The sequence below is a fragment of the Pogona vitticeps genome, chromosome 1 (assembly GCF_051106095.1).
Source record: "Pogona vitticeps strain Pit_001003342236 chromosome 1, PviZW2.1, whole genome shotgun sequence".
Taxonomy (NCBI): Eukaryota; Metazoa; Chordata; class Lepidosauria; order Squamata; family Agamidae; genus Pogona; species Pogona vitticeps.
In genome coordinates, this window is record NC_135783.1 from 168820177 (window position 1) to 168836210 (window position 16034).

The window sequence follows — 16034 nt, forward strand, 5'->3', positions numbered from 1 at the left end:
AGTTTTGTCATTGCTTTCCTCCCAAGAAGCAGGAGTCTTTTAATTTCATGGAGCCCAATGATCACTGCCCATAACACAACATGGAGTTGTGTTATGGGCACATCAAATATACAACTTTACTATGAGGTTTCTCAGTCAAAACAAATTATAGCAGTTATAAAAAATTTTAAAGAGCAACTACGGTTTGGTTTAGAAACACCAATTGATGAAGAACATACCATATGGAGCCTCATATTCTGGTCAAACAAGAGACAAAACAAGTTTAATGTGGATAATCTCTTTTTTAGAAACATCAGGGTAGATATGGGGAAAAAGGGCAAAGCTTTTATCTGTGGAGCCATAACCACCAATGCCCTTGCTTTGCCACCCTCTGCTTTTTGACAACTATAAATGCAAATACTGTAGTCAGTATGAAAATAAGGGGTTATATAGTCCCGAATCCCAAAACAAGTCAATAATTAAACAAACAGTTATGGCAGATAAACTATAACTGGATACAATTGTATCAGATTATCCATTTCAGTGGTATGTTAGAAATATGGAACCACTAACACTTTTTGAGATATTGATCACCCATAGCACTGGGTCATCTACAGGAGTAGCTTTGAAAATTCATGTAATTTTAATAGACAATGGCTAAAATTCTGTTGTTTCATTCTGTTTTTCAATGGGGTTTTTTGGTAGATTATTATAAAATAAAAAGATTTAAAAAGAAAGAATATGAGTCTATTGTATCTGGAACAAAAGAGTTTTACCATATATCTTTCTCTCAAAATTTGAAATAATTCAGAGATAGGCCTCCAATACTTTTTTCTTTCTGTCAGATGCTGAAGTACATTTGATAGAAAAATACAGAGTTAATGCTTCCAATATCATTAATTCTTTCCCAAAGATTTCAGTTTCTTGTGATGCACAAGCAGAAAGATTTTTTTAAAAATGCATTAGCTGATTGCTTTCTCATTAGAACTCCTAATTAGCATTGTTAGGCAATTGTATCTGTGGCAACTTGCTTAAGCAGTATTTTAAAAAACTGTTTTGTTAATGTCAGATGTTCTATTTGTTGTCTTTGTTCGGCCAAAGTAAGAAAGAGAAAACACTGCAAAATTGGAGCTAATAACCCTAATATTGAATTTGGTTTTCTGTATTAGTCCATACAGCTAACGTTTTGGCTGCTTTTGATTATTTTGCCTTGTATTTTACTGTCAGTCACTTAGAATACTGTTTGGTGGACAGGCAGGATACACATGTAATTAAATATATCCTGGTGGGAATGATTTCTTGAATTTCAGGTTTAAGAATCAATAATGGTGATAATTTCAAACCCTCAAATTTCCTAATGAATGAATCTGTTGTTGAGAATGTACAAGCTGTTGGGGATCAACCTCTCTTCTATGATACCTGCTGATCTTCAACAGAGGGTGTGATCAGAGGAGCATTTGCCCCGTGATTTGGTCCAGGTTGGGGAAAGGCTGGTTAGCACCTTTTCCAGTGACCGCACCAAATATGTGTCACTGCAAACCAGCCCACTCTGCATCTTTTTGGGTCCCTGTCAGAGCTACTGCTTTTTGAGGCAGGTAGGATCACTCCATTTTGGTTTGGGTCTGGTGTGTGTTATCATTGGGACTGAACCAAAGCAGATGGCCTGAAGCCACTTTTGATGAAGCGACTTAAAGATCCTTATAACTGTTGCTAACACAAGCTGAAAAGAAGCTTTCAATTTCTGAAGATCAGCAAGCAGCTTCACCAAACCAACAGCCAGCCACTTAACGATCTTGAAAAATCTTTCCATTTGAAGGAAAAGATCTTAATCATGCTAAAGAGGGTCACTTGTGAGGCAGTGTGACTTATTCCTTGAACACTGATGCAAGGATTTCCCCAAATAGCACACCACACCTTAAAGAAACTTTATTTAGCATTATCAAACCTGATTAAGTAACGGATAATTAGGCCATCTAATTTTACCCAGAATTGCTATACCTAACCAGATTTGTGTAGTCATTATACAGTGGTGCCTCGCTTACCGATCGCTCCGTTGAGCGACGAAATCGCTTTGCGACCGCAAAGGCAATCACTTTCCGATGTTTCCTATGAGGGAATTTCACTTTGCGATGATCACGCGGAAGTGATAATCACAAAGCCCCCGTTTTCGGCCAGCTGATCATCGGTTCCTAAATGGCCGCCGGGTAAACAAAATGGCCACCCACTGTGTTGCCTCACTTTAGAGGCACCCAAAATGGCCGCCGCAATGGAGGATCTTCGCATAAGGTCAGTTTTCAAGCCCATAGGAATGCATTAAACACGTTTTAATGCATTTCTATGGGCTTTTTTATTTCCCTTAGCGACGAAATACCTTAGCGACGTTTTTCCTGGAACAGATTAACGTCGCTAACCGAGGCACCACTGTACTGTGAAATAAGAGGTAGCACTGTTTTACATTGTATCATAATGAGGGGTACATGGAATGTGCATCCAGATGGCTCTTACTAATACCATTAACCACATCTTCATTAAGATCTTCATAGTACCGTCAGTAGTACTAATATACTATATATGTTTATAAAGGAGAGAACAATATCTGCAGGAGTACCCTGGCTTTGGAATGTTTTTCTGAAAAATAGGATTGCCTTCTCATTTCTTTCTTTTTGGCATCAAATAATACAGATCAGCCACAATATTTAAAAAACCACCTGCCTATTACCATGTTGGTCCCTCCTTGTGCTGCCAAAACAGCTCTGATGCATCAAGGCATGGACTCCACAAGACCTCTGAACGTGTCCTGTGGTATCTGGCACCATGACAATTAGCAGTAGATCCTTTGTCTTGCAGGTTGTGAGGTGGGACCTCCATGGATCAGATTTGGTGTTCCTGTAGATCCCTTAGATGCTCAATCAGATTGAGATCTGGGGAACTTGGAGGCCAAGGCAACACCCTGAACTGTCATGTTCCTCAAACCATTCTTGAACAATTTTTGTAGTGTGGCAGGATGCATTATCCTGCTGAAAGAGACTACTGCCATCAGTGAACATAACTGCTATGAAGGGGTGAACATGGTCTGCAACAATCTCTAGGTAGGTGGTATGTGTCAAAGTAACATCCGTATAAATAACAGGACCCAAGGTTTCCCAGCACAGCATTGTCCACATGATAACACTGCCTCTACTGGCCTGCTTTTGTTCCATAGTGCATCCTGCTACCATCTCTTCCACAGGTGAAAGGCACACATGCACCCGGCAATCCACTTGATTTAAAAGAAAACATGATTCATCAGATCAAACAACCTTCTTCCATTGCTCCATAGTCCAGTTCTGATTATCATGTCCCCACTGTAGGCACTTTCAGTTGTGGACAAGGGTCATAATGGTCACTCTGACCAGTCTGCAGCTACACAGCCTCAAACACAGCAAAATATAATGCACTGCATGTGCTGACACCTTTCAGTTGTGGCCAGCATTAGGTTTTTCACCAATTTGAGCTACAGTAGTTCTTCTTTGTGATCAGACCAGACCAGTTAGCCTTCACTTCCCACGTGCATCAATGAGCCTTGGGCACCCATGACCCTGACACTGGTTCACTGGCTGTCCTTCCTTTCACCATTTTCAGTGATTTTTTAAAAAGACTTGCTGTTTTGGAGATGCTTTGACCCAGTTGTCTAGCCTTCGCTATTTGGCCCTTGTTAAAGTCACTTAGATCTTTTCACTTGCCCATATCTCCTGCTTCCAACACATTAAATTTAAGAATTGACTGTTCATTTGCTACCTAACATATCCAATCCTTTGACAGATGCCATTGTAACGATATAATCAATGCAATAGCATTGTCAATGGTTTTAGTGTTGTGACTGATCAGTGCATATCCTTTTGGCCTATGCACATACATATCAAGAACCACTTATTGTATTTTTGCTAGCTGACCAGGGATTTTATATCTCAGAATTTATTATTGCTGGACAATTGAATATGTTTAACCTTCATCTAAGATGGACTATTTCATTCCTTTCACCAAATTTATTTAAGCCACAATCCCTGCAGAAACATTTTAGAGATGTGAGCAAGACAGAGACAAAGTTCTGAGATGTCCTCTTACAGCCTCATTGCTTCTGTTTGGAACAGGCTAAGTACTGTGTGCACAGGGTAAGAGTTCTCTTCCTCCTGGCTTAAAGAGAGTAGGAAGATCCGGCCAGCCACTGATTTCTCTGCCCTGTCTTTTTAGCAGAATTACATTTTCCATCTCTGGCTACACTGCCACAGGAGCAGATTCCCCTTTAGGCTAAGGTGCCAAGCCTGAGCAGGCTGCCCTTCTCCTTTTCTGGTCTACTGCTTCTGGCCAGAAAAGGACCCACAGGTTCTCCTGTTCAGTCTAGCTGGTAGCAGTATTGCCCTTCTGTTTATGTTGTGCGGTCATGCCAATTTCAACTTACTGTGACCCTACTAGGGGTTTCAACCTATATGAGACATTTAAGGAGCAGTTTTGCCAGTGACAACTCCCCCCCCCTGCAAATCTCCATGGCCAAGCAGGGATTTGAACCAGTTTTCCGAATTCCCAGTTGACACCATATTCGCTACAGGGAACTGGTTCTAGTTTGCCCAGGCAGGGAAAATACTATTGTGGGATGTTGGGAAGCTAACTCCAAAGGGGCTCAGCCAAAACACACTCTCAGCTGGCTCCTGGAAAAGACAGGTAGGAACCCCGGCAGGGACTGGGGTCTCTGTCTGGTTGCATGAGCTCCTTCCCTCCCACCACAGCCTCCTCCTCCGCTCCTTTCTCTTTTGCAGGAACCTCCACCTGCTGCCTCACCTTACAGCACCTCCCTGTCTGCTTCACCTTACAGTGCTCAGGCAAGTCTACAGCTGGGAACACCTTCTTTCTTGTTCTGAAAGAGCCGCCGCCCCTTCCCATCGTTGTCATGACTCTGAAGACATGCCACTCTGAGGGCGAGTGAATCCCTGCAGATCAACCATGTTCTGTTGTCATTTTGCTTTGTATTCGTTAGGAAGGGGCATTTATCTTTTTAAAACTAAGTAAACAAATATTAAAAGACATGTGGGTGTTTTGCACTCCCTCCTGAACAAATCTATGGATAAAAAGAAGTTTGCAGCACTGTAGAAAAACACAGATGGTTGCCAGGGGGTACAACTTTGTTTGAACCCCTCCCACCCCTTTTGGGAATAAAGCTTCATCTAGAATACTCTGTAAAGCTTTGACCCAAAGTATGTTTATACCAGAGGCCCTCCTATGAATAGATAACATCCTCCAGTGGATTTTGGTCCAGTTTTTTTGAAAGTTATAGAAATGGATAAGCTAGGGTGCAGGTCATTTTTCTGTGGAGTGTTTAGAAAAGGATTAATAAGAAATGGCTAGAGCACTGGTTCTTAACCTTGGGTTACTCAGGAGTTTTGGACTGCAACTCCCAGAAGCCTTCACCACCAACTGTGCTGGCTGGGGTTTCTGGGAGTTGCAGTTCAAAAACATCCGAGTAACAAAGGTTAAGAACCACTGGGCTAGAGGATTGTCCTAGGTCAGGAATCAGGAAAGGTTGAGGTAGACTTGGAAATAATTGGATTGTAGCATTATTCAAACACAAAGAATGTGTTGACAGTGAAGGATAGGAAAGAAGAAAGGAAGGATAGAACAACAGCTACAGAAGGTACATTGTAAAGCAGAAGTCTAAATATAACTAGGAAGTTTGGTATGTTCACTTAGTCAAATACTCACTTTTGTATTTAAAATGTAAAAATGTGTTCTGGTTTTTTAATAGAGAATTATATTAATAAAAAGTGGACTGCCTGTATTACCAGATATAAATAGCCATATTACTAGATATAAATAACTTAAAAACTAGCCAATTGGGACATAATTAACTGACTTAGTCAGTTCCATTGCTGAGGTTCTTTATTCCAAAAAAATAAGTGAAGTGAGTGTAGGGCAACCCCCCCATACATTAGTATAAAATCTCTGTTCTAATGTTTGTGTAACCCATCGTTATTATTACAGATAGTACAAGAAGTTGGCAGTTGGAGGTTCCTTCGCAAAAATTATCTTACCTTCTTAAGAAGTTTGAACTTTAGCTGAGTCATGTGATCAGCCACATCTGAATCTGTCATTGTGGCAAATTCCCAGGCAAATGGCTGATCAAATAGCAGAGAATATAACATTTAATCTGTGTAGCCTCTTTCTTCCTTAAGCATCTTTGCCAGTATTTTCTATCCACAAAGCCTCTGTCAGCGATAGTTTCAGACGGATATTGTAAGAGAAAGTAGAGCTATTTCATGCCAAGCTCCTCATTTTTCCCCCAGTCCTATTCACCACATGTCTCTTGCACTCTACACTCAGTATGGTTACTAAGATACAGTATATTGTTTTCCTTCAACAAAACTGGCATTTTCTTAAGAGCTGCTGGCTTTCACTAAGACCCGCCCTGTGTGTTGCTTCCATGCATCCCAGAGCAAGTCTTGTTAATGCCAGGCAACACAGTTGCTATGTTTACATTGTCTATAATCTAAACAAAATTCTAAGTAAAGTACTAACCTGGGTAGAAGGTCCACTAATCAAAAGGGAGAATTAGAGAAGAAGGAACAAAGCAGGCGAAGCTGATCCAGAATCTATAAGTGAAAATTTCTAGTGTTGTTTCTTCGTCGTCGTTTAGTCGTGTCCGACTTTTCGTGACCCCATGGACCAGAGCATGCCAGGCCCTCCTGGTTGTTGTTTCTTAAGTCACATTAAATATATCTTGCTCTCAAAAGTCCAGACACTGAATGAACACAATTTTTGTCAGAACTGTCAAATTGCCAGATTTTTCTATTTCATCTGTATGTTCCAACTCCATAGGGTTCATATATATTTCAAACAAATATTAAACAGATGTTGATTTCAAATAACTGTTACATCTCAAGCATACTGATACAAAATGCTCCAGCAGATAGTCTCATTACTAATACTGAAATTACTAATCCATTACTAATACTGAAATATTTTACATTTCTCACAAATCAATAGCAACCAGTTGGAGTGTCTCTCTTAAAGATCATTATCCAGACATTGCTATTGTGGATGGACACCCCAAGGTAGGCCCAGAAAATGACCTCGAGGAACTGGGCCTTTTTTGGTGGTGGCCACAATGTTGTGGAATGGATTGCCTGTAGATGTGTGCCAGACATCCTCCCTCCTGTCCTTCAAGAGACAGGTTAAAACAGCACTCTTCAAGGAGGCCTTTAAGAACTCTCCTCCATTATTTTGTTGCTCTTGCCTCTGGTTTTTTTTTGTTATTGTTATTTTATTTGTTTATTTGTATATGGTGGGGTTTTAATTGTTGCAAGCCACTCAGAGTATTGCCTTGCCATTAAATGGGCAGTATATAAGTGCCAAAAACAAAACTGCTCATTAAATATCTCACCTACCTTGAAAGTCCTATTTAGGGTCCCTACAAGTCAGTTCCAATTTGATGTCACATAATGGATGAGTTGTGATTAGACATGGGATGTTTATTTCCAAGGGATACAAATACGAATATTGGCACCATAGGTGCCAGTGAAAACTAAACCCTCCCTCTGGACCCACCAGTCCACTTGCCGCTCTCCGTACAGTGTGCACAGCCATCTTAAGTTGCATAGTGCCAACTGCAGAAGTAGCCTGGCTGGCACTTCCTTGCCTCTTCACATAGCTGACCACTCTGGCACGAAGGCAGGATGACAAGTCTCCTTGGTCAGCTGCTGTGTGGGGAGGCAGGGAAGTGCCAGCTAGGCTACTTCTGCAATTGGCACTATATGACTGCTGATGGTGAATGTCTAAAGAAGAGCTAGAGTCACAGAATATCTATATAGACTGGTGGTCCAGAGCAAAGCTGGAATATAGTGGTGCCTCGCATAGCGATGTTAATTGGTTCCAAAAAAACATCGCTATGTGAAACCATCGCTATGCGAAACACCATTTCCCATAGGAATGCATTGCAAACCGGTTAATCCGTTCCAATTGGAACGGATTGTCGTTGTTAAGCGAAAAAACCCATAGGAAACATCGCTAAGTGAAACAATGTATCCTCCATTGGAATGTATTGAAGCCGACTCAATACATTTCAATGGCTTTGCGAAGTCAATTTTTGCAAAATTAAGTGAGTCATAAAAGGGCCAAAAATGGTTTTAAATGCTTGGATTAGCTTCTGCACCCTCTAAAACGGATGCAAAAGTTAATTTGGCTTTGATCTGACTTTTCATTAATTTATGGTGAATTTTTCCCCCCAACTTTTGACAGCTGTCAAAATCTGACAGCTCCATTATTTCCTATGGGGGAAGAAAAAATTCACAAAAAATTAATGAAGACTCAGCAACTGTTCTAAATTCTTGGGTTCGTTAGAGGACCCCCTAAGTCGTGTGCAAACCTGATTTGGCTTTGATCTGAACTTTCGTTAATTTATGGCGAATTGTTTTCTCCCCCATAGGAAAGCATGGAGCTGTCAGATTTTGACAGGTCCATTGGTTCCTATGGGCAAAAAAAAACAATTCACAAAAAATTAACGAAAAGTCAGATCAAAGCCAAATCAGGTTTGCACATGACTTAAGGGGTCCTCTAACGAATCCAAGCATTTAGAACCGTTTTTGACCCTTCTAAGACACTTTTTTAATTGAAAAAAAAAACATCGTTAAGTGAAGCAGGGGACCTAAAATCGCATTCGTTATGCGAAGCATGGTCCCAAAGTTCGCTAAGCGAAAATCGCCCATAGGAAACATCGTTATGCGATGCATATTATTTTCTTAAAAAACACATCGTTATGCGAATTCGTCGCTAAACGAGGCAATCGTTAAGCGAGGCACCACTGTATACAAAAGACAAAAAAAGTTTCTACTCAGAACAAACGATGCTTGATAAGCTTTTATTAGGTTCAAAAGAGAAAATAGTTAATAAAATGTATAACTATCTGTTAGAAATTAAAATGCAAGAGGAAATGGTTAAAGAATGTATGATTAAGTGGGCACAAAACATAGGGCATAATAGTGATATTGATCAATGGTTAAAAATATGGCAAAATAATATAAAGCTTACAAGATCGGTTAATTTTAAAGAGAATATATACAAGATGTTTTACAGGTGGCATATGACCCCAGAGAAATTGTCGAAGATGTACACAGACGTATCAAATATGTGTTGGAAATGTGAAGCACATGTGGGAAGCTATTATCATATGTGATGGTCATGTAGAGTAGCGAAACAGTATTGGAAAAGAGTACATGCTGTGTTGCAACAAATATTGCTTTGTAAGGTGCCATTAACCCCAGAACTGTTCTTATTGAGTATGATACCTGACAACATAGATAAGTCAAAGGAACATATAGTTATATATATTGTTACCACAGCAAGAATTCTTTATGCCAAAAATTGGAAAAGTCCGACGATACCGAAACAAGATCTTATAGAGAAGATACGGGAAATAGCGGAAATGGACATTTTATCAGAAGTAATGAAGGACTGTCCTTTACAAAAGACAACAGAAAGATGAGACTTATTCTACAAGTGGACTGAATCAACAGGCAACATATGAATAGCATACAGTATATTGAAATTGTATCACATGAAAAAGGAAGGAAGACCACGTATTGACATCAACAAGACTCGCGTTCAAAGAAAAGTGAAGGAATTTGCCCAAGCACTCGAGGAAACCCTTCCAGGTCCAGCTAATGTAAATGCACCTGAACGATGGAACACTTCAAGAACACTGTCTACAACACCGCCTTGTCCACCTTCGGCAAGAAGACCAGAAAGATGGCTGACTGGTTCGAAGCCCATTCGGAGGAGTTAATGCCAGCCATTGAGGATAAGAGAAGAGCTCTAGCAGCATACAAAGCCTGTCCTAGCGAGTACAACCTGCAAGCTCTTCGAGCTGCTCGTAGCCAAGTCCAACAGGCTGCCAGGAGATGCTCCAATGACTATTGGCTTCAGCTTTGCTCTCAGATACAGATAGCAGCGGACACAGGTAACATCAAAGGAATGTATGATGGTATCAAGCAGGCCTTAGGTCCATTACAGAAGAAATCTGCTCCCTTGAAGTCTACTACAGGTGTGATCATCCAGGACCGAGCACAGCAGATGGAACGCTGGGTGCAGCACTACTCCGAGCTATATTCCAGAAAGAATGTAGTAACCGAAGAAGCATTAAATAACATTGAGTGCCTGCCTGTCTTGGAAGAGCTGGACAGCGAACCAACCCTAGCAGAAATAAATGCGGCCTTGGATTCCCTCACCTCTGGCAAGGCACCTGGAAGGGACAACATCCCTGTTGAAGTGCTGAAATGCGGTAAGGAGATCATCATCACCGAACTGTATGAAATCTTTTGTCTCTGCTGGAGGGAAGGTGGAGTACCACAGGACATGAAGGATGCAAACATTGTCACGTTGTACAAGAACAAAGGTGACAGGGGTGACTGCAATAACTATCGTGGTATCTCTCTTCTTAGCGTTGTAGGGAAGCTGCTTGCCCGTGTTGTGCTGAAGAGGCTCCAGGTGCTTGCAGACAGAGTCTATCCGGAATCACAGTGCGGATTTCGAGCAAATAGATCCACCACTGACATGGTATTCTCCCTCCGACAGTTGCAGGAGAAATGCAGGGAACAACAACAGCCACTCTTAGTGGCCTTCATAGACCTTACAAAAGCATTTGACTTGGTTAGCAGGGATGGCCTTTTCAAAATACTTCCCAAGATTGGATGTCCACCTCGTCTCCTTAACATCATCAGGTCCTTCCACGATGGAATGAAAGGCACTGTAGTTTTTGACGGCTCAACATCAGATCCCTTTGACATCCGAAGCGGAGTGAAACAGGGCTGTGTCCTCGCACCAACACTTTTTGGGATCTTTTTTGCTGTCATGCTGAAGCATGCCTTTGGAACTGCAACAGAAGGTGTCTATCTCCGGACTAGATCAGATGGAAAGCTCTTTAATCTCTCTAGATTGAGAGCGAAGACCAAAGTCCAACTGAAATGCATGCGGGACTTCCTCTTTGCAGACGATGCAGCCATTGTTGCCCACTCTGCTGAAGACCTCCAACAACTCATGAATCGTTTCAGCGAGGCCTGCCAAGACTTTGGACTAACAATCAGCCTGAAGAAAACACAAGTCATGGGCCAGGGTGTGGACTCACCTCCCTCTATTACCATCTCCACACAAGAATTGGAGGTTGTTCATGACTTTGTGTACCTTGGCTCAACCATCTCTGACACCCTCTCTCTAGATGTCGAGCTGGATAAACGCATTGGCAAAGCAGCCACCATGTTCTCTAGACTCACAAAGAGAGTATGGCTCAATAAGAAACTGACAACACATACCAAGATCCAGGTCTATAGAGCCTGTGTCCTGAGCACACTCCTGTACTGCAGCGAGTCCTGGACCCTTTGTGCCCGGCAGGAGAGGAAGCTGAACACCTTCCATATGCGTTGCCTACGACGGATTTTTGGTATCACCTGGCAGGACAGAGTTCCAAATAGAGTAGTCCTAGAACGAGCTGGAATTTTCAGCATGCATACATTACTGAAACAGCGACGTCTACGCTGGCTTGGGCACGTTGTGAGAATGGCTGATGGTCGGATTCCAAAGGATCTCCTGTATGGAGAATTAGTGCAGGGAAATCGCCCCAGAGGGAGACCACAGCTGCGATACAAGGATATCTGCAAGCGGGATCTGAAGGCCTTAGGAATAGACCTCAACAGATGGGAAACTCTGACATCTGATCGTTCAGCCTGGAGGCAGGCAGTACATCACGGCCTCTCCCAATTTGAAGAGACCCTTGTCCAGCAGGCTGAGGCAAAGAGGAAGTCACAAAGGAAGCAAAACCAGGGAGCTGGACAGGGGACAGATTGGATTTGTCTCCAGTGTGGAAGGGATTGTCACTCTCGAATTGGCCTCCTCAGCCACACTAGACGCTGTTCCAAGTCCTCCATACAGAGCACGCTACCATAGTCTTTCGAGACTGAAGGATGCCTACTATATTGAAATGAGAACTTAAACCTAGAAGGCAGAAAAGAGTAGAGTAACGTGGAATTTTGATATGGCAATAGGTATAGAATGGATGTTAGTATGTGATTGTTTCTCCTTTTCCCCATTAACCTCAACTCCCCTTTTTCTTTCTGTCACCCCTCTTGTTAAAAAATAAAAAAAATAAAAAAACCCAGTAAGTTTACCCTTTTGCTTAGCTTTCTAAGCCCTGCCCGTCCTGCTCCTTATTTAGCAAACCCTCTATTCACGACTTTAATAGTTTGCTTCTCCACATTTGTTTATGTGAATTTTTTTACGACAAAGTGCTGGGGGCTGGTATGCTAATCAACAGTTTATCTCTCCTGTACTGTATATTTATGTGGCTATGGAGGCTGAGGTTGAGAGTTTGATTCTCCTCTATGACTTCTGCACAACCTGTGTGACCTCACGGAAGCTGTACCGTCCCAGGATGACCATAAGAAGAGGAGGATGTTAAACCACTTCTGAGTATTCTCTATCTGGAGAACCCTGAAAAGGGTCACCATAACTTGGAGCAGACTTGATGGTACATGACTATTATTATGATGCAGCTAGTATTTATATCTAACCTTCGTTACTGAATTGATTTCCCCATTTTATCAAAGCACAACGTGAAATATTTTAGGTGTGTTCATCGGAGCCATCATCACAGGTGCTACAAACTGGCAACTCGGCGAATTTCTTCTTGAACGAAAACTCTTACCTCTATCACTTACCAAAGCACTTCTGCGATTTTACAGGAAAATAATGCTGCTCAAAAACACCAAACTATCAAGATCGTAGCATCCTCCTACCCTAATTGGTTATCCTCTTAGTTGAGGCGGGGCATTATTTTAAACTCAGCGTATCTGAATGGCACCGAAAGGCTACACAGGATTTTATTCGAGGTTCTCGCAGAGCGGGAAGTTCGGAGTGAGCATGCGCAGTCCATCTTATTTAAGCAATACCTGTACTGTATTTGGAGCCATTTGCGGCTCGGGATAAGTTTAAACTCTCTCTCGTCTCCCTGGCCGTCTTTCCTATGAGCAGCAAAGAGTTAGAGCTTTGAAACTGAATCTTCCTGCTTCTGTTTTGGTGCTATGGTTTTTGTTTTGGTCTCCCGGAAACAAACCGAGACGTGCCCATATAAAACAGTTGAGAATTCCCAGCAAAAGGAGTTCCAACCAGAAACGAACGATGGACGGCGTATTCTACTCTTTGTTAACCATGTGTTTCATATTTTAAAAAAAACCGTAAATATATATTTTTAAATATCTAGATGGCAGGTGGGTACTTCAGTTCATCGAAGGCGTGCCTTGTTTAATAGGGCAGTTAAAAGGAGGGACTTTGCATAGTTTGGGATTCCCAGCCAAACAAATATCCCCTGTGTGTGCTTGACTCCTAACGTTAACATGCTTGACATCGTTTCCAGGTCGAAACTAAGGCTCACCTGTAAGCAGAAATGTCGCGGCCCGTTAATTTGTTTGAAGCTGTGTTGTGCTTTTAACGTTAACAGGTTGTGGGAAGCAGAACACAGTGACTTACGCGAGTCTCTACCGGTTTCGGCCTTTCATTCCCTTCTCTCACACCGCAAGGCCGACCGACTCGCCGGCGCGGTCGAGGACTGGGAGGCGCCTCGTGCTGCTTTTGAGTCCCTGTTGGCTGCTTGAGCTGTCGGTCTCTAGAAGCGGCCGCAGGGGCGGGAGCAACAGCGGGATCTTTTCAGTTAGTTTCGTAATTGGACAGCAAGTTTAGCGGAGGGGCCTCGAGGAAGCCCATTGGCTGGAAGTTTTTGACCTCAGGTGGTTGTGCGACGGTTGAAGATTGAGCGCGAGGGAGAGCTTCCGTGTTGAGCTCCTAAGAATGGAAAGTGTGGAGGGTGAAGCTGGCGGGAGTTGTTGCCTTCAGCCTGAGGTGAGTTTCTTTCCGCTGCCCGTGCTCGAGGTTGTTTAGGGGCGTGCGGGTACCATCTGACTGTATGGACGGGGAGGGGAGCCTCCTGTCCGCTTCCATCTGCCCGTTTGGAGGGGCCCTGAGGGATGCGCGCAGTGAGGCTCGCTCTTTCCACCTGGCGGGCACTTCCAGAGGCGTACATGTCCACAGTATGCCTTCTGCCGGTACAGCAGGCTGAATCGGAGATCTGTCGCTCTCTCTAGTCTGGTAGGGTTTTCTAGCAGTAAATAAAATATCGTTTCGTTTGTACTTTATCGTCAAGAACCGCTTGATCCTCGTTCTCTCTGATGATTGAAGGGTTTTCACCAATTACACACACACACACACACACACACACACACACACACACATTTACTTTGCAAGGCTTGTCTTGCACTGATTTGAAAATCAAGAGGTGTTTCGTTCTTTTTATTCATACGTATTACTAAAAAAAAATTATTTGCCTATAGCAAGTGGAGCATATTTAGCCCTCCAGATGTTTTGGAATCCTAACCCAGAAGTTGAGTTCCAAAACCAGCATAGGCAGCGACAAGGGACTATGGAAGTTGTAGTCCAAAATTACTGGCAGATTAATATATAATCTTCCACAGCTGGATATGATTATATTGTAACATGACAAAGTGAGCTACATTAACTGCAGGTTGAGAAAATACATATTGTGATACTTTAGTATTCACTTTGGAAAAATTAAGGGGGAGGCAAAATACTGTGCTGCTTTAAAGAGTAACATTCATTTCGCTGTGAACGGATGGATCAAAACCAACTTCTTCAAACATAAGGAGTGCAAGACTAGTCTTCTAATATGAAATGTTCCCACATTGATTGGAGTCACTGCCAGACAAGGATGGAAGCAAACAATAGACAGTGATAATGCATTGTTAATTCAAATGGCTATCAAGATATTAATTGCTAGAGGTTGCAGTCCATAGACAGGTTGATTAGCTGTATCTCCCTCTTAACTCTTCCTTTGCAGTTTCTTCTGCAACAGCCGTTATGAGATCAATAACACAAGTGTCCTGGAAATGTTCTGAAACTGATTGTGTTGCTATCCGTGGTGTCAAATTTATATTGACATATTGTGCCTTTAGAAATTTGTTGTTGTTTAGTCATTAAGTTGTGTCAGAGTCTTCCTGACCCCATGGACCAGAGCACGCCAGGCCCTCCTGTCTTCCACTTCCTCCCGGCGTTTGTTCAAATTCATGTTGCTTCGATGACACTGTCCAACCATCTCATCCTCTGTCGTCCCCTTCTCCTCTTGCCTTCACACTTTCCTAACATCAGGGTCTTTTCCAAGGAGTCTTCTCATGAGATGGCCAAAATATTGGAGCCTCAGCTTCAGGATCTGTCCTTCCAGTGAGCACTCAGGGTTGATTTCCTTTAGAATGGATAGGTTTGTTCTCCTTGCAGTCCAGGGGACTCTCAAGAGCCTCCTCCAGCACCACAATTCAAAAGCATCAATTCTTCGGCGGTCAGCCTTCTTTATGGTCCAGCTCTCACTTCCATTCTTGCTATCTCCTGTTTGACCACCTCCAGCTTCCCAAGGTTCATAGATCTTACATTCCAGGTTCCTATGCAGTAGTTTTTTTTCGCAGCATCAAACTTTCCTTTCACTTCCAGGCATGTCCACAGCTGAGCGTCCTTTCCATGATTGAACAGGGATTTGAACCTAGGCCTCCTGAGTCCTAGTCCATCACTGTCCACTACACCAGGGGTCAGGGAACTTTTTAAACTTTTACCCCCTAAAAAATTTATATACGGCAACATTATCCCCTTCATTTGAAAGAAAGGATCTCGGTCATGCGCGGCCAGTTGAGCGCCGCTGCCTCACCCTCGCCGCCTGAGCTGCCTCCACCTCTTCTGCTGCCTGGCAGGGCCGTGCTCAGTCCTTGGCCCTGCGGGGGTGGCTCCCTTTCTCCGCCAGTGGGCAGCTGTCGAAGAGCACAGGTGGCTCGGTGGCCGGGGGGTGTCCGATGCCACCTCCCGCTCTGGCACTGGCGGCTGCTTGTCGGAGTGGCCGCGTCAGGCCTTGGCGTCGAAGCGCTGTGACAGCTGCCACATGGAGGGCGAGAGGCTCTGCCAGGCCTAACTGGCCGGTGTGGAGGTGCCGC

The 16034-nt window shown here is 43.0% G+C and overlaps 2 protein-coding genes across 12 annotated transcripts in view; one reads left to right on the plus strand and one right to left on the minus strand.

The window, feature by feature from the left end:
* C1H21orf58 (chromosome 1 C21orf58 homolog) overlaps positions 1–6333 on the minus strand; it is a 29481-nt gene extending 23148 nt beyond the window's left edge. For both annotated transcript variants that reach the window (XM_072976816.2, XM_020789899.3), the window contains exon 1: positions 6042–6333. In XM_072976816.2, coding sequence (XP_072832917.1) covers positions 6042–6152 — 111 coding nt within the window. In that variant the 5' untranslated portion in view covers positions 6153–6333. The remainder of the gene's footprint in view (positions 1–6041) is intronic.
* Positions 6334–13728: 7395 nt separating this feature from the next.
* PCNT (pericentrin) overlaps positions 13729–16034 on the plus strand; it is a 315970-nt gene continuing 313664 nt past the window's right edge. For 9 of the 10 annotated variants that reach the window (XR_013537759.1, XM_078378579.1, XM_072976792.2 and 6 more), the window contains exon 1: positions 13729–13887. Coding sequence is in view for 8 of the 10 variants with exons in the window: in XM_078378579.1 (XP_078234705.1) it covers positions 13837–13887 (51 nt within the window). In the remaining 2 variants the exon portion in view is untranslated. The remainder of the gene's footprint in view (positions 13888–16034) is intronic. The other variant, XM_078378618.1, reaches the window with a different exon arrangement.